We start from the raw sequence: 18637 nt of genomic DNA on the forward strand, positions 1-18637 counted from the left end.
AGCCTCAGGCCCCAGCTGAGTCATCTCCCACAGGCCCACACAGCCAGCCGTCAGGATATGCCCCTCTGCGTCCCTCTGTGCTCCTCAGCGCTCCCCCTCCCCGGCCCTGCCTTTTGCTCAGCCTCCAGCAGCCTTTATACTTGTGGGCAGGGTTCGGAGCTGGGTATGCAGCAGCCTTTGGGTCCGGTGGGGAATTTTCAGTTGCTCAAGGTCAAGACCGGCCTCCCTTGGAGTATCCCAGTGCCGAGGGTTCAGGCTCAATCCCCTGGCCTCCGTTTACGGAGCGCCTTCTATATGCCAGGCAATGGGCTGTTTTCATGCAGGGAACCTCACGGTGTCCCCAGCAGGCTGATGCTTTCATTCCCATTTTATAGATAAGTCAGCTGAGGCCCAGAAAAGGTAGGTGACATAACTTAGTTGTTGGCACCACAGTTTGTCAGCTCCTGAGTTTTGCTCTGAACCACTGTGCCAGCCTTTTTTTCCAGATCCAGGATCCAGGGGTGCCATGGTACCCTGGGTCCCCAGCAAAAGGTGGCACAGGTACATCTTTGGAGCAGGAAAGCGGTGGTACTCTGAACTCAGTATTAAATCCCAGCTTGTGTGGACCCCGGCTGTGCCCCACAGGGTCCCCCTCACCCCACATCTCCCCCAGGGAGGAGCTTCGTGTCAGCCAGGGATGGACTGTCAGGCTCTGGCTCTGGGGCGCCCTAGATGCGGGGAAGTGCGCCCTCTGCTGGGCGTCTTGCAGAAAGCAGGACCGAGAAGGGCTTGGAACCGGGAAAGCATTGTGGTCACCTAAGCCCAGGAGTCTAGAATGTTAGTGTCAGATGGAAGTTATTTTGTATATCCTAATAACAGTATCATTACCTGTTCTCACTCTGAGCCAGGCCCTGGGTTCATCTCATGTTACTTCGCAACCACCCTCGGCCAGCAGTTCTCAAACTTTTTGGTCTCTGGATTCCTTTATGCTCTTGAAAATGATTGAGGCCCGCAAAGCACTTTTATTTATGTGGGTTGTTTATATGGCTATTTTCTATGTATTAATTTACATGGGTTAATTTCTATGTATTAGAAACTAAAACAGGAATTTGAAAACATCTATGTATTAATTCATTTAAAAACAATGATAGTAAACGTGTAATAAAAAAATAACATCCACCTGAAAGTGTTCAATAACACTTTCTAAAACACACATAAAAATTTGTGGGACGAGTGCTTCTCATCTTACACGTTTGCACATCTCCTTAAGGCCTGGCTTAATAGAAGTCAGCTGCTTCTCACCACGGCTTCTGCCAGTTAGCCTGTTGCGCCATCACATGTCTTGTAGCTTCTGGAAAACTCCACTGTATGCTTGTAAGAGAAGCAGAATGAAAAATGTGAATAACGTCTTAGTGTTATTAAGAAGACAGTTTGACCTCATGGATCCCGTCAAAGAGTCTCAGAGTATTCATACCAACTTTGAGAACTGCTGCTGGGACCATAAGTAGTTCACTGCCCCCAATTTGTAGATGAGGAATCAGCTTCAGAGAGGTTAAGTAACTTGCCCAGGGTCACACAGCCAGTGAGGGGGAGGGAGAACCTAGCCTGACACCAAGGAGCCCTGGAACTCCCCTTTCTGACCTCTTTCCCTTTTTTCATCCCTCCCTCCTCACCCCTTGGGTGCCCCAGGTGTTGGGCCTCCACCCCTTTCCTCAGCTGTCCCCTCGAGGCCACTTGCTCTGTACTAGACTGTGCTTGGTGTACTGCCATCCCCAGAGCAAGTGTGGACTGAACTGGGACGGGGAACCAGAAAGCCTGGGTTCCTATCCTGGCTTGACCGCACCCTAATCAGGTGGCCTCCCTGGGTGCAGTGGGGCTAATGACACAATTCCTCGAAGGACAGGTCATGGGTGAGGGTGTTCTTTGAAATACAGTATTGTTAGAAATGACCCTGATGTTCCAACACCCCATGTTGGGGTCTCAGGGCTGTGTCCTCATGCTGTACCCAAAACCCAGTGAGGGGTAGTGCAGGCCCAGAGGTCTGACCAGGCCCCAAACAGAGCCAGGTCTCTGAGCTTTCTAGCTTTTCCTGGGTCTGCCTCCCTCCATAAGACCCCTGTCCTGGCTCTCAGATGGGAATCTGAGCTGCCCGGCTGAGGGCACCGAGCGTTTCCTGGCACGGGCCGGCTCGCATCCCCACGTGGCCTGTCTCTAGAACAGTCTCCCCTCCCTGGGCCCCGCTGTTCCAGGCTGTGCTCAGGCCTCCAGGGGCTGTCCTTTGGACCAAGGGAAAGGTGTGACGTGGGGGAAGTGGAGGCCGCCCTCCAGGGCGTCACAGGGGCCTGTGTGTGTGTTTGCTATTCAGGAGCCGATGATGGCTGGCGGGCCAGCAGCATGGGGGGCTCAGAGCGTCCCTCACGATGGAGCCCCAGGGGGCTTCTCCTGAACCCAGAAGATGAAGAGGAGCTCACAGCACCAGGTACCTCTGGCCACAGGCAGGGCAGGACTGCCCCGTGTGTTTCCTGCTCTGTCGCTGCTCTGACAAATGACCACCAACTTAGTGGCTGAAAACAACACAAATGTATCCTGTTAGCGTGCTGGAAGTCAGAAGTCTGAACTGGGTCTCTCTGGGCTACAGTTGAGGTGTCGGCAGAGCTGCATCTCCAGAGGCTCCAGGGGAGATTCCATCCCTTGGCTTTTCCCAGCTTCTAGAGGCCACTGCATTTCTTGGCTCGTGGCCCCGTCCTGCATCACTCTGACACCAACCCTTCTGCCTTCCTCTTCTAAGGACCCTTGTGACCACGTTGGGCCCAGCTGAATAATCCCCATTAATCTCTCTAAGGTCAGCCGATTAACAACCTGACGTCCACCTGCAACCTTAAATTGCCCCTGTCATGTGACATAACATTCACAGGTGCCAGACATTTGGACGTGGACACCTTTGGGGGACATTTTTCTGCCGACCACGTGCCCCATAGCGTCTGCTGCAGCTCCCCTGCTTCTTGGTCATGGCCTTGCTACCCAGGGCTCCTTCAGGCCACGGTCCCACCCTAGACAATCCCTGTGCGTGTCCCATCAGCCCCTCACCCCACCAGGCCACTGCACCCCGTGCCCAGGGCCATGGGAGTCCTCCAGTAGCAAGAAGTTCTAGATTATTCTGAACCACACCCCCATCAATTAGGGCATCTTTGGTCTCCTGGAAACTATCAGACCTGGAGCTGGGAGCCTGGAGTCCATTCTTAGCGCCACTGTGGCCAGATTCGGGGTGCACTGGTTCCCTGGCCCAGTCCCGCCCTTCCCCTCCGTCTCCAAGAGGAGCTGTGTGGATGTAGCTCCCAAGTGCTGTGCAGCCAGGAAGCAAAGGACACGGGTCCTTGGGGCCCTCGTGGGGCAGGCACTCCAAGCTCAGCGGTCCACGAACAGAAAACATGCCCCGTTCCGTGGCTGCTGCGTTGACACATTTCATAATGAGGAGTTGTTCACGCAAGTGTTTGCTGGGCTCTATGCTGGGAGCTGAGCACACTGCAGTGGGCGAGGCCAGTGGATGAACGTTCCCGTTTTTATTTACTTCCTGTTACCCCGCATTCTAGCAACACGCTCTACCTCCAGTTACTCATGAGTCCAGAGGGACCGAGGGCAAAAGGAACAGTGGGGCAGCCTCTTGTTCCCTGCCGTGATTTCCAGCACGAGCGGCGGACTCGTGCAGAGAAGGAACCCGAGTAAGAAAGGCTATGATAGGGCTCTGTGGTCCCTTGTGTTTCTGAGGACACCATTGTCTCTTTTCTGCTGGAAGCAAGTTCTGACTCCAGTGGAAAGTATGGCCTGTGGGGCCGTCAGCGCCCCTGCTTACTCACCCGTGTGGCCCCCTTACCTTGTCCTTGCTTTGAGCCTCACTAAACTCCCACACCTGTGGGGCTGTGTGTGCGCTGCCTGAGGGGGCAGCCAGGTGCCACCACCTGCGGATTGTGTGTGTCTCCTCTGCTCCCGTATAGACTATTGTCCCCTCGGACCTCACCTACAAAACCCACGTTCGGAGGTAAAAGCATTAAGAATGTCAAGACAGTGACAGCAGGGCCTTAAAGCAGGCGCGTGGGGCCCTGTGTGACTGCATGGTCGCTCTTCCTGAAGCCCTGGGTGGGGGTGGTGCGGGGTGGGGGAGGGGAAGGGGAGGGCTGCCTTCAGCATCTGCTGTGCGGCAGCCTTTGGTTTCCTACTTGCTGTACTTTTTATCTTGTTTGAATGCTTGATTGCCAATAAAGTCAATATAGATATTTAATATCAAGTTCATTTACTGGAGACTGTCAAAGCCTTTTTCTCTTGTCTTTAGAGAAGTTCCTGGGAGACCAGCGGTTCAGCTACGGGCAGCCCCTCACACTCACCTTCTCGGTTCCCTCCGGGGGCTCCCCGTGCCCCGTGCAGCTGAGGCTGGAAGGGGCGGGCCTGACGGTGACTCTGCAGCACTCCAGCCTGTCTGGCCCCCAGGACACCGCACAGCCAGGGGAGGCACAGCTAGAGTTCCAGTAAGTGTCTTGCTCTGTCCTGAGAAGTGAGGCCAGGTGGTCAGATGGTCCCTGAGGTCCAGGCATACTCGGATTCTCCTGTGGTCTAGGGGATCCACCCCCGCCTGCTGGAGGCTTTGTGGCCCCACATGCCCTCAGCCTCAGGTTCTGGTTTGACCCCCCCCCTCCCCCTGCCAGGCTGCAGGAGACCTCTGAGGACGTGGACCCTCCGCTGTCCCCCTTCCACTTCCAGCAGCTGCTCGCCAATCTGACCGCTCTGTGCATCCGGACCAGCCCAAGCCCTTCCGGTCAGTATTGAGAAGGACGACCCCCAAAAGCAGCTGGGCCGGGGATCCTTTGTTGAGTCCTCACAGCAGACGGTTATTGTCCCTGTTTTACCATGAAGGACTCTGAGGCCCAGAGAGGTCGGGACACTTGCCCAAGGTCACATAACCGGTAGGGCAGCGGGTGGATGATAAGGACAGAGGCAGGGGCTGGACAGGTGAGGGGCCTGAGGATGGGCAGCTCTAAGCACCAGGTTTCTGGCCAGTGAAGCAGCCAAGAAGCACCGGTGCCGCCATGTGGTGGCAGTCACCATTGCTGGAGGCGTGACACTTGAGGGGCCCCATTGTGGTGACAACCCAGACATCCACAGGCTTGCTGCCAGGGGGTGATTTGCTGCTTTTGAGAACCTGTGGCTTAGACGCCAGCTTTCCCTGAGGCCTCTCTAAGTCCAAGGCTTGAGGGTGTCACCCAGCCCAGTTCCAGTTCCTTCTTCCTCTTTGGAGCTGCGGTTTAATTGCCTTCATCCCTACACTCCCCAAAAGCCTCCCTGCTCCCCAGGTCCCTCCGAGGCCCCTAGCTGAGGCCCCAGACAGAAATTGCATTTTTCACTCTTCCCAGCAGCTTCTATCACTTCTCCCTGTCATTCACTCAACCTTCAGTTAACAGACATCTACCAGGCACCTACATGTTTTAAATTTTGATGCGTGCTGCCAGATTTTCCTTCAGGAAGGCTAAGCCAGTGCACGTTCCCATGACACGCGCCCCCCACTCTGCACCTGCTGTGGAGCTTCTCTGGTGTTTACAGATCGTTGCTTCTACTCTCCTAGGGTTTCTGTTGTTTTCTGTGGGAAGGTTTGTCTAATGGTGGCTATTCCCCTATTTCTAAAAGCAGAACCTCCTCAGTTACATGCGTGAGCTCCCCACAGCCTGTCCTTCACAACATTGACTTTTACAAAGCTCACCAATCTGAGCGTTGTGAATGGTGTCGTTGTTTAAATTTATGCATTTTTTTTATAAACTATTGGGGAACATTGTGTTTTTCCTGGACCCATCAGCTCCAAGTCAATTTGTTGTCTTCTATCTAGTCGTAGAGGGCGCAGCTCGCTGGCCCATGTGGGAATCGAACTGGCAACCCTGTTGTTATGAGCGCTGTGCCCTAACCAACTGAGCCAACCAGCTATTCTAAATTTACGCATCTTTAATAACCAGTGAGAGAGAACGTCTCTCTGTAAAATCCCCAGCCATATCCATTTCTTGTCCTGCAAGTTGCCTTATTTTTCCTTGCTCTTTGACTATTTTTTAAAAAAATAATTGACCCATGAGCTGCCTTTATATATGTGGGCCAAGAACCCTTTGCTGGTTACATGCGTGAATAGGAAGGTTTGGGGGAGAAACGTGTGCCTGTAACTCTCTTTCTCTCTCTCTTCTCGCTCTCAGGCCAAGTGTTCCTGGCTGAGGTCCGGCTCACATCGGCCCAGCGGGGACTTTCCCCCCGAGCCTCCTGGGTGGAGACCTGCTCATGTCCCAAGGGATATGTGGGCCAGTTCTGTGAATCCTGTGCTCCAGGATACAAGAGGGAGACACCCCTGGGGGGTCCCTATGCCAACTGTGTCCCCTGCACCTGTAATCAGCATGGCACCTGTGACCCCAACACAGGTGAGTCTCCTAGCACCCCATCCTAACGCCACCTGGCAACAACTAGAACACTGAGAGGAGTACTGACCCAAACAGGGCCAGCTGTGTGCATGTGTGTGTCACTAAAAGCAGTACTAATTAAATGACGTCATCGAGTGACTCCACACACTCACTGGCCGCCTTTTTATACACCACATCATTGAATCCTGCAAAAATCCAGGGGGTGGGGGGAAATGCCAGGACCATTAGTGTTCAATCTCCCAGGCGAGGGACGTAAGATGCAGGGAGGCCACATGGCCGCTAGATGGCAGCGCTGCTCCTCTCACAAGTTCACTACCAGCCGCTCATCCCCACTTGCAGTACAGGAAACCCAGAGAGACCTGGATAGAGGTCACTTGGGCAGGCGGTACTGGAGGGGGCCTGGACACGGACCTCTCTCCACACCACAACTGAGGCCTCTCACACAGGAAGTGGGAGGATTCGCATCCTGCTGCAGCCTGGAGCACGTCGGGTCTCTGAGAAGGGAAACACCTGCTCGGCTTTTCTCAGGTTCCACCCGGGAGCTGACAAATGCCAGTCTCCTGGGAATCAGCAGACTAGCCAGGGAGGGCAAGCACGCGCATCATGAGGGGCCTCCCATGCTTGTGCCCGTGGCAGGCATCACTAATCAAGCCCAGATGGGGCCCCATCATCCTTCCATGCAGCGCTCCAGGCAGCCCCCACCAAGGAAGCAGAGTTGGCTCATGAGATGCGACCAGTTTGTCATCCCTCAGAGCCCCCGGCTGTGCCACGACTTTCTGCTCAGCAAGTCCTCATCGGTCAAATGGGCAGGGCGGCCACTGCGGCCCCCACTGGGTGGGAGGAATAGTAACGAGCATGTGAGTGCTGGGCTGAGGCAGGGTCCAGTGGAAAGGGCAGGTGTGATGGTTCCTCTTGGATGCCACCCCTGCTCTGCCTGTGTCCCCCCCCCCACACACACACACCCCTATCTGGATTTTCATCTTGTCCCCTGCTCTCAGCCCCAGCATCCGGAAGTGGGGGTCGTGCTTAACCTTCTCACCCAGTCCCTGGCCGTGGGGCTCCTGCCTCAGCACCCCCGGCTCTGAGCAGACTCCAGGTGCCGTGGGGCTGGAGAAGAGGGTTTGCAGGGTCCCCCATCACTAGAAACCAGTGGACAGGGAGCCTCTGGGAACCCACAGACCCCATAAAGAACAGCCTCGTGTCAAGACCAGAACCTGGGCTGTGTCACTCTCCCTTTGGCCCCTGCAATTAACAGCACACGGAGGAAAGGGAGAAGGAACTGTGTGAGGGCAAACAGCCGTGTCATCTGAGGTTTCGGTTGTAGGTTTGGAATAAAAAATAAGAACGGTAACAGTAAGAATACTTAGGTACGCCAGGGACTGAGCGGGGCACTTTGGTTGCATGGTCTTATTGAATCCTGATGGAAATCCTGTGAGGTCAGAGTCCATTTCAGGTTGTTATGCCCATTTTGCAGGTGAGGACACCGAGGCATAGAGTGTTAGATGGTTGCCCATGCTCACACGGTGGCCGTGAACCCATGGTAGACTCTTCATCCCCGGGTCTCCACCTTGGAAGCATTCCCGCCTGTTCTGCCGGGGACGTGCTCCATGACCCCCACCACCAGGAGCCTGCCTGCTGTTTCTGGAGCGTTCTGGGCTCAGGCATTGGTAACCGGGTGCTTGTCTTGTCCTCAGGGATCTGCTTGTGTGGCCACCACACCGAGGGCCCATCCTGTGAACGCTGCGTGCCAGGCTTCTATGGCAACCCCTTCGCAGGCCACGCTGACGACTGCCAGCCCTGTCCGTGCCCTGGACAGTCGGCCTGCACCACCATCCCAGAGAGCAGGGAGGTGGTGTGTACCCACTGCCCCCTGGGCCAGAGAGGTGAGTGGCTTGTGCCCTGGGGTCCTGCTTCTAACTGGGCTCCAGGAGTGCGGTCCTGGGTTTGGAGTGTGACAGATGAGTGTGCTCAGCTTAGGGGTGGCAGGCCTGACCTCCAGGGACACTGAGTCCCATAGCCCCATAGCCAGGGCCCTGGGCTGCTGTGGGTTCCTGGCAGAACTTGGGCCACTGAGCACATCCAGGTGAGAGATTGAAAATCCCCATGTCTGGGCCCTGGGCCCACTGAGCCTGGCTTAGTCCCTTGGGACCGGAGCTCAGGAATCGGTATTGCTAACAAGTTCCCTGGCTGATACATTAAGGCAGAAAACTTCGGATTAAACTTTCAGCTTTTAAAAAATGTCACCAGGTAATGTGTGAAGCAGAAATTCTCCCGACCCCCAGCCCTCACCCTGTTCCTCATTCTCACTCCAAGACTCAGGCCCATCCCAGACGTCTGATTTTTTTAAAAACAGTTTTATTGAGATAATTAGTCATGTACCCTATGATTCACCCATTTAAAGTATACAATTCGGTGTGGGTTTTTTGGCCTATTCCATTATAATTATTTTAATTATGATTATATATATAACATAATTTGCCATTTTAACTGTTTCTGAGTGCACAGGTCATTGGTATTTTAAGTACATTCACACTGTTGTGCTACCATCACCACCATCCATTTCCAGAACTTTTTCTTCATCCGAACAAGCTCTGCCCCCATGAAACACCAACTCCCCACTCCATCCTCCCCTCAGCCCCGGCCCCCACCGTTCTACTTCCTGTCTCTCTGCATTTGACCATTCCAGGCTCCTTTCACTTGACATAATGTTTCCAAGGTTCCCAGGCGTGTGAGTCTGAGTTTGGTACCTGTGGCTGCATCAGGACAGCCCATTACGTTGGTCCTGTCAAACTTCTGCTTTGCTGGGGACCGCTCTGACAGCGGGTCCCTGACAGTCAGCAGCAGGGATCCCAAGAGCTGAGGGAGCAAAGCACAAATGATCTCACCCAGCCTTCTCAACAGTCCCGTGGGGTCGCCGCCACTATTGCCTCACTTTGCACATGAGGGTCCCAAGTTCAGAGGCACAGTGGCTTGCGCAAGACCACACAGCTCAGCAGATGGCTGAGCTGGTCCCTGTTCCAGGTCTGCCTGGCCCCAGAGCCCCTGCTCTGCTCCACAAGGGGTCTCTAGGGACGCTTGCTTTGGCGCATACCCACCCTTACCCCTTGTGAGGACCCAGCAGGCCTGCATTCCTCAGGCTTTCTCCTCCACACACAGCCTTCTCCTTTCCCTAGGGCGGCGCTGTGAGATCTGTGATGATGGCTTTTTTGGGGACCCACTGGGGCTCTCTGGGGACCCGCAGCCCTGCCAGCAATGCCAGTGCAGTGGGAACGTGGACCCCAATGCCGTGGGCAACTGTGACCCCCTGTCTGGCCACTGCCTGCGCTGCCTGCACAACACGACAGGCGCTCACTGTGACCACTGTCAGGAAGGCTTCTACGGGAGCGCCCTGGCCCCTCGGCCCGCAGACAAATGCTTGCGTGAGTACTCTCCTCCCCGGCCCACGGGGTGGGTGTGGGGGCCCCTTCTCCACCAGACCCAGCCGGCTGCTCTGCGAGACTGTGCAACCTGAGGCATGTTCCTCACCTTCTCTGTTTCTTGTCCAGAAAGTGGAAGGGTTTACTCTTCTCCAAGGCTCCTTCAGCCTTGGGAGCTGGTCCTGTGATTTTTTTTTTTTTCTGCCTTGATAATTTGGCGCTTAGCTCATGCTCCACAGTTAGCATATAAGACTATCCCGGATGGCCTGTGGCACTTCTGTTCCTCCTGCCCCTGGGCTTTCAGTCAGGCTGTACCTCCTGGCTGAGCTGTTCTACCCGTCTCTACTGCCTGGGTTAGCGCGCAGCCCAATGTCTTCCTCTCAGAGGGCCACAATGTACATCAGCCCATGGAGGCTTCCAGATGTGCTGCAGGGAGGGGCTCAGCATTTGCCCCAAACTTGTTCCTGAGCCCTTTCTCCACGTAGCACCTGTCGGCACTCTGTTTTATGGGCCCCAGGGGAGCAGGGCTGAGTGACCCAAAACAGTTTGGGTATAGGGGTCCGTGTGCCTGTGACCCCGGCTGGGTCTTTGGCCTCCTCTCAAGCCTGCAGGGCCTCAGGGCAGGCTCAGGAGGCCCGTCTGCGCTGCCTCTCTAAGGACAGCAAATGGGCTGAGGTTTGAGCTTGGGCCCAGAGCCTTTTTCCAGAAACATCTTGGGAATCTGGGTTGACTGTGAGTCTTCTCTGTGGGCTCCCCATTTTCTCTGCCTCTCCTGAACCCCCAAAGCTTGAACAGATGATCTGCTTCGTTCCCCAATCCTTTTTCCTGCTCCTACCCCTAGCCTGCAGCTGCAACCCAGAGGGCTCAGTCAGTGAGCAGAGACCCTGTGACCCAGTGACTGGCCAGTGCCCCTGCCTGCCTCATGTGACTGGACGGGACTGTGGCCGCTGCAGCCCAGGCTTCTACGACCTCCAGCCCCGAAAGGGCTGCCAGAGGTGGGTGGGTCGAGGATACGGGTGCCCTTCCCCTAGGCCTCACCAGGATGGGAGAAAGCACCCAGGAGCCTCCAGAGAGGGGCCTGGCTTGGACCGTGCATCCCAGGCCCGTTGCCAGGTACACTGTGCCCTGCACCAAAGGGGGACAAAGGGACGGTCCCATGGGGGTCAGGCTCACAGGCCTGCCAGCCCAGGATTCAGGCCAAGAGAGCCCTAAGGGATGTCCAGGTGGATAGGGGGCCGGTTTGTCTCTGATTCCTTTCTTCGTGACACTGTCACTCAGCGACCTTCTTGGCCACGGCAGCACCTTATACAGCGCCTTTGGGAACAGCGGACTCCAGGGAAATGCCCAGTGAAGCAAACAGGCTTCTTCCTTACATGACTTCTCAGAGCCTGTAATATGCTAATTGCATTGTTACTTTTCCACAGAGGGTTATAGCCTCCAAGATGTATGTGTCTCCATAGCCTTTTCTTTTTTGGGGGTAGGGGTTGGAGAGCATTTTGTGAGACTGCTTCTCACAGCACAGCTTGGGGGAAGCTTTTTGACATCTACCAACATGGAGATGGGGCCTTGTCAGCAGAGGGCGTGATCTCCCTGCAGAGGCTGGACTGGGAGCCTGCCAGAGTTTACTCAGACCCATTTCCTTCCCTTATCACAGCTGTGAGTGCCACCCGCTGGGCTCCCAGGAGAACCAGTGCCACCCCAAGACTGGGCAATGCCCCTGCCGCTCAGGAGTCGAGGGCCAGGCCTGCGACAGATGCCAGCTGGGTTTCTTTGGCTTCTCCATCAAGGGCTGCCGGGGTAAGGAAGCCAGGTCTCTTTTGAGATACCTGGAGGGAGGGGCCTGAGGTTTCTAGGCAAAGAGGACCAACAGGGAAGATGACCACGCAGCAGGAGAGAGAAAGGTCAGTCCCAGGCAGGTCTTCTCAGAGCAGCCATGTAAATGTGTTTGGAGAGAGCAGAGGGTGGCATGGGGAGCCCAGAAACTCGCCCCAGACACCACTGCTAAATTCCTGTGTGCCTGGGGCCATGTGTCGCCTCTCTGAGCCTCAGTTTCCTCATTCGTGCAGTTAGACTGCATGGCAGTTCCTCAGGTCCCAGGGAACACTGGAATAACACTCATTCATCACCTCTGACCTAAATCAGTTTCCTGGGAAGGACCCGGGGATGTATTTGAGGTGCCCTGGGAGGTCGCGAGCAGCTGCGTGTGAGCTGCACAGGACCTGGGGGTTCTGGTGTTGGGGTGGCCATCAGGGCACCCAGCGCCATCTGCCCCGGCTCCCACAGCCTGCAGGTGCTCCCCACTGGGCGCCTCCTCAGCCCAGTGCCGTGAGAACAGCACGTGCGTGTGCAGGCCTGGCTTCGTGGGCTACAAGTGTGACCGCTGCCAGGACAACTTTTTCCTCACGGCCGGCGGTACACGATGCCAGGAGTGCCCGACCTGCTACACCCTGGTGAAGGAGGAGGTGAGCCCGCCCCGCGCCGGCCCCAGCAGGCCCGTTCCACTTCCCATTCATTCAGTGCGCCCAGTGAGCACCAGCTCTGTGCTGGGCACCAGGAACTGCCGCTCATCCGTAGTTCTCGGACCTTCCAGAGCCACCAACTGCCTTCTCCCTGTGCACACCCAGCCTCCTGGCCCGTGCCAACCCACCTCTGCCCTTCCCCCACACCTCAGGGAAAGGAGCTCTTGACTTGTTTTTTTACCGGCCACCCAGACCGAGGTCACGTTTTCTCAAGTTCAGTGGGGTTGAGACCACAGATGGCCCTTTGTGGGGAGGGTCAGGAGAAAGGTGATGCCAGTTCTGGGGCACAAATAGAATTTTGAGCAGGGTGGTGGTGTGGTGCGGGGTTCTTCTCCCCCCAGCCCTATTAGTTGTTATGCTCCCAGGCAGGCGACAGCCTTGATAAACTTCAGAGCCTCCAACTCCAAAAGGGAGCTACTTCAGGCCTGCCACTGCTCACCTGAAACCGATGAGGTCAGCTTTTGGAATGATGTACTGCGGAAAGATAAGATGACATAAGCTGAATATTAGGTCCTCCCGCAGCGGCACCAGGGTCAGCCTGGTAATCAAACCCGTTGATTTATCTGCAGGAAAACGGATGACTATTCACACCAACAGGGGTCAATAAAGACCACAAATAGCTTTATTCAGAACAGTTTTGCTTCCACATCACTTCAGGGCTTTTGAACCTGATTTTGCCATTGAATAAGGACTGAAAGGCCTGTGGTTTTTCAGAGCATTTTGGACTTTGGGATTCAGGAGCGGGCTTAGGACCTGAAGTTCTGTCTCTTAGGGTAGCTATACGGTGAACATGAGCTAGTGCGTGGCTGGTAGTCACTCCCAGCTGGCTCCCAGCAGGTGCTCTGTAAATGCAGTGATTGTTAAGATGATTTAAAGAACGGTGCTAGGAGATGTTGCACAGCATACTCACTCAGCCAGCAAGTACCCGAGGTGCACCTCTTTGTGCCAAATCCTGGGAATATAGCAGGACAGACAGAAATTCTCCTGGGCTTCCCTTCCCATCCCTCTCTCCCTCAGTAGGACACAGGTGTGGTCGGGTAGAATGTCTGCAGGTATGTGGGTGGGAGACGGGAAGGGGCAGCTACGAGGATGGGGCGGGCAGGGCTGGTTCTCAGAGGTCTGGTGTATCCTTAACTTCGAGCCCCAGGGTAGGATTTGGAGAAGGGGACACTCGGGAGGCAGGCCAGGCAGAAGCCAGCGGGACGTGTCCAGGCAGTACTTCCAGGCCACCAGCCTCACACATCCTTCCTTCCCTGTCCCCTCCAGGCTGCCAAGCTGAAGGCCAGGCTGACCCTGATGGAAGGATGGCTGCAGGGGTCTGACTGTGGCAGGCCCTGGGGACCAATGGACATTCTGCAGGGAGAGGCCCCAAGGGGGGACATCTACCAGGGCCACCATGTGCTGCCAGGTACAGCGGGAGAGCACAGTGGGAGACGGGGAGGACTGGCTAGGCAGACACCCCCTTTGGAGCCTTTTAGTCTGGGCTTAGGATCCTTTGAGGGCTCCTGGCTCAGCCCATGAGAACCCACTTGCTGGGAGAGCCTGTCTGACCTCCCTGACGGAGGAGGGTTCCTCCCATGACACAGTCCTGTCACCCCACGGGAGGAATTTCTGTCACCCAGTTGTACTTTGTAACTTCACTAATATCAATCTCTGACTATAGCATTAGTCCCCACACCCCCGCTCCCCCACCCAGACTGTAAGCTCAGTGAGGACAGGACAGGGCTGGGCTCAGTCATTGATTCACTCAACAAATAATCATTGAGGCGCTGTCCCAGGTGCTGAACAGGTAAAGCGCCTGCTGTCTTGACTGTTGGTCATTTTGCTCACTGCTATATCCCCAGCATAGAAAATAAATGAGTAATCAGTAAAAAAGACTGCTGCCAAAGCCAGGTGGAATATGGCCCTGAGACACTGACATTTAGGGAGCATTGACAGCAAACTGGTTATTTTGTGAAATTTTATGTTCATAAGCCAGACATAGGTGAGCTGAGCACCTATTAGCAAGACTAGTTATCAAAATGGGGAGCTTTCAGATGCGTGCTAAAATGCCCATATTGAGCCGTGCCGCAAATTACAGAGTTGACTAGAGGCAGTTTTACTGCTGTCTCTGACTCAGGAATTGCTTGTTGTGGCTCTGGGCCCCTGTCTGTGGCAGACTTCCTGTGTGAGGGACCTTGGGTCACGATTTGCCTTCTCTGGGCCTCAGCCTTTGCATCTGGATAATGGGGCGGCTCTTCCTTTGTAACTGATGAGTGGTGTTCAGCCCTGGTGCTAGAGTTAAGCTGTGCCCAGGAGGAGTGGAGGGCACAGGCGGGGTCCCCCGAGGGTGGGGGCTTTCGTGTGAATCTCAGTCGCTCTGTGCCCCCCTGGACTGTGGGCTTTCTGCAGGGTTCCGGGAAGCCTTCCTGGAGCAGGTAACAGGCCTCGAGCGTGCCGTGAAAGCCGCCCGGGAGCAGCTGCAGGCGCTGGGCAGGAGTGCCCGCTGTGCCCAGGCCGGAGCCGAGAAGACCTGCCTCCAGCTGGCAGACCTGGAGGCGGCGCTGGAGTCCTCGGAAGAGGAGATTCTGCATGCAGCCACCGTCCTGGCGTCTCTGGTACCCCGGGGGGGCCCCTCCCCACACCGAGGCTGGGCTCAGTGCCATTGACCTGGTGATCTTGGGCATGCCTTTCGCCTTTGGGGACGCTCAGTTTCCTCATCTGCCAAAATGGGGGACCCATAGTGCCTACTCTGCTGGCTCAGCAAGATAAGTTTGCAAAGAACATTCTAAGCAGACAGTGAACGCTCGGCAAGTCATTGCTGCTCTCTCCACTGGAGGCTGGCGCTCTGCTCCCTGGAGGCTGACTTTGTAGCCGGCTTTGAGCATTTCTAACGTAACTGACACTGTCTGGTTCTGCCCAGTGACTTAGCCAGATGTGGCCCCTTGCCCTTCAGGGACGGGCCATCAGTTGTCTCCTCTTTTCCTCCTTTCTCTAAAGGCAATTCCTCAGGAAGTGCCCGGCCAGCTCACCAACTGGAGCCACCTGGCCTCAGAGGCCCGTGTCCTCGCCAGGAGGTGAGCCCCCAGGCCCCGGGAACGTGGTGAGGTCCTGCCACACCATCATGAAGGGAGCCCAGCTCTTCTCCTGAGGGGGTTCCAGGGTCAGGGTCAGCCCCACAGGCAACCCCACCCCCAGGAGTTGGAATCAGATGAGGACAAGAGCTGCCTGATTGGGGGTGGGGGGAATGTCACTACTGGGGGAAGGAGAGGTGTGTAAAGACAGCGTGAGCACCTCAGAGGTGTTGGGGATGATGGGGGTAGGCGGGGCACATAAAGGCACCTTGGCCGACTGCAGGCATCAGAGAGCATCCGCTGGCCTTTTAAAAATAACAGCTTTATGAGATAAACTTTACGTATCATATAACTCACCCATTTACAGTGTACAATTCAGTGGTTCTCAGTGTATTCGCAGAGTTGTGCAACCATCCCCACAATCAATTTTAGAATATTTTTGTCACCCAGAACACACCTTGTACCCGTTAGAAATCACTCCCCATTTCTCTTCAACCTCCCCAGCCCCCGGCAACCACTAATCTACTTTCTGTCTGTATAGGTTTACCTATTTTGGGCATTTCACATAAATGGAATCATACAATAAGTGGCCTTTTACATCTGGCTTCTTCCACTTAGCATAATGATTTCAAGGTCCATCCATGAATAGTATATACTTCATTCCTTTTTACAACCAAATAACATTCCACATTTTGTTTATATAGTCACCCACCAAAGGACACTTGGGTCGTTTCATCCACTACCTTTAAGAAGCAGCTTAAGATCCTAAAAACATAGGCTCTGCAGCAGTTTTCCCCTTTAGTTGTACTCTAGGGACCTTAGACCCATTTCACAGATGAAAAAACAGACTCAGAGAAGTTAAGTGACTTGTTTAAGGGCACACAGCTTGGAAGTGATAGAGGCCAGCGTTCAACCCCAGGCTGTCTTGACTGCTCTCTTCTATGCTGTCTTTTTGAGGATGGCCATATAATTTATTGTCCAAACTGAGAGTTTATGTCTGATAAAAGGCCCTGTGACTCATTCTTCCAGGACAACAGGCATAAACTCTATAAAACAGGAAGCGGGGTGTGGGTCCCCTTCCCATCAGTCTTTACTGTGTGTCAGGCAGAAATGGCCCACGCCTTTGGGGGTGTGGGTTGGGGCCCACGCCCCTGTCCTGTGAGCTCTTGGTCATGGCCACTGGGGATTTTCACACAGCCACAAGGACGCTGCCGCCAAGATCGAGGCCACTGCTCGGAGGGCGCTGCTCGCCTCCAACACCAGTTACACGCTTCTCTGGAGTCTAATTGAGGGCAGAGTGGCCCTGGAGGCCCAGCAGGAGCTGGAGGACAGGTGAGCCCTCCCAGGTGTGGGCGGGAGCTTGGGTTGCCCTCCGGGAGCCAACAGGGCCTGGCCAGAGGTTGCCGGTTCCGGACCTGGCTTTCTTCCCCTGACAGTCTGTGTGGTGGGTCAGGGTGTCTGGGGCTTTAGGCCCGCTTGGTGGTGAGTTACAGGAACCCACTCCTGCCTAGGGGTGCAGTTCAGCCTCCAGAGAAGGGGTAAGTACTTGAACAAGGAGGACCCAGAGCAGCCCACTGCTCGCTCTCTCCTGGCAGTATCACCCCAGCCCCACCCCAGGTGCCAGGGCAGCGCCTCTTGAGCACCAGCTTCCTTTTTGGCCTCTGAGTCTCTGCTGTGGGTGGTCCCTTTCTATCCCTCTTGGTCAAAGGGTCAGTGGAGACCCACCAAGGTCTCACTGAGCCTTGAAGGGACTTCCTAGATGAGAGAATCTGATTGACCCAGCTCAGATCAGGTGGCTGGCCCTGAGCCAATCAGCATGGCTGGGGCGAGATCACATGACCCACTCTCAGGGATAGAGGTAGTGGCTCTGGCTCTCTGAGAAGGGGTGAGGGATGGGAGGGAGCCAGGTGAGGGTCTCCACCCCAGCGGTGCCCGTGGTGGAGAGAGCTGGGTATGGACAGCTGGACAGGACAAGAAAGCTGTTCTAGTTGGTTGATTACAGAACCTCAAGGCTAAAGGGCCCCAGAGCAATCGTGCAGCCCAGGAGTCTACATTTCCCTGGAGAGCCTCATGCCCAAGGTCACCCAAGGGCACAGCCGAGCCAAGACCCAGCCTGGGCCGCTGCCCCTTCCCCGACACCAAGCATTTTCCCCTTCACAATTCATCCAGATGAGCCAAACATTTGCGAGACATGTGGTTCTCAAGTGGAACCCAAGTGCGGGCCCTTCAGAAGAGCACGACCGGATTGAGCGAATGAGAAAACAAGATGTGGGCCCTCTACTGCCTTTTCCATTCATTTGAAAGCGGCACAGCAGCAGCCAGTTTCCGAGGCCAGCTGCCGGGCACCAACCCTGCAGAGGGAGGCTCTGCCCGGGAAGCTGGGAGAGGCCTTTACAGAGGAGGGGCCGGGCGGTGGGGGTGGGCGCAGGCCATGATGCGGAAGGAAGGCCCTATGCCCTGCTCTCGGGCCATCCTGCCTCTGTCTCCCCTCAGGTACCAGGAGGTCCAGGCGGCCCGGAAGGCACTGGGCACGGCGGTGGCTGCAGTACTGCCTGAAGCTGAGAGCCTGTTGGCCTCCGTGCAGCAAGTTGGTGCAGACGCAGCCCGACGCCTGACCTCGCTGGCTGCCCCTGCAGCGCTGGTCAGCATGGGGCGGGGACGGGGGAGCATGGCCGCTGGGAAACCAGTGCGGGCCAGGCAGTGGCAGAAGCCGTGGCTTATTTTTAACTCTATAGCAGTCAATTCAAATGAGATAATCACCCTCCAGGGCTTGGCCGAGTGCCTGCCTGGCACAGTTAGAGTGCAGCCGATCTTTGCTGTTGATTACAATAATAATGTCAAGGCAGGGCCTCTTCCCCATCACAGTGGCATTAGCAACAGGTACCTGATGGACATGGGTTCAATCCCAGCTCCGCTGCTCCAGCCATGACCTTGGTCAAGGCCTTTCCTTCTTGTGTCGCAGTTGTCAGCTGGAGATCACCCACTGGGTCATTCTAGGGCTGGGAGGGGATTCATGGTAATGCACAGGGTGGCCCTTGGGGCGTGTCAGCCTTCTTCCCTCTGTACCTGCCACCCTGCACTCATCACCTCTGGATAAATCAGCTCCATCAGGTGTTCTCAGTAATCCTGAAATCCCAAAACTTGGGAACTGAACTTGAAAAAAAGACCAAGCTTATACAAATGCATTTGGGATAAACACGGGCCCCAGACTGCTAATCAGGATCTTTGCT

The 18637-nt window shown here is 55.5% G+C and overlaps 1 protein-coding gene across 1 annotated transcript in view; it reads left to right on the plus strand.

Annotated features, from left to right (window-relative positions):
* LAMC3 (laminin subunit gamma 3) overlaps positions 1–18637 on the plus strand; it is a 61045-nt gene that overhangs the window by 34049 nt on the left and 8359 nt on the right. The window contains exons 9-22 of the mRNA XM_019638508.1: positions 2345–2458; positions 4307–4499; positions 4677–4786; positions 6201–6419; positions 8114–8302; positions 9593–9838; positions 10677–10830; positions 11490–11632; positions 12119–12297; positions 13621–13762; positions 14746–14951; positions 15334–15410; positions 16605–16739; positions 17901–18048. Of these exons, the coding sequence (XP_019494053.1) occupies positions 2345–2458; positions 4307–4499; positions 4677–4786; positions 6201–6419; positions 8114–8302; positions 9593–9838; positions 10677–10830; positions 11490–11632; positions 12119–12297; positions 13621–13762; positions 14746–14951; positions 15334–15410; positions 16605–16739; positions 17901–18048 (2255 nt within the window). The remainder of the gene's footprint in view (positions 1–2344; positions 2459–4306; positions 4500–4676; positions 4787–6200; positions 6420–8113; positions 8303–9592; positions 9839–10676; positions 10831–11489; positions 11633–12118; positions 12298–13620; positions 13763–14745; positions 14952–15333; positions 15411–16604; positions 16740–17900; positions 18049–18637) is intronic.

This window comes from Hipposideros armiger, unplaced genomic scaffold, assembly GCF_001890085.2.
Source record: "Hipposideros armiger isolate ML-2016 unplaced genomic scaffold, ASM189008v1 scaffold_3, whole genome shotgun sequence".
Taxonomy (NCBI): domain Eukaryota; kingdom Metazoa; phylum Chordata; class Mammalia; order Chiroptera; family Hipposideridae; genus Hipposideros; species Hipposideros armiger.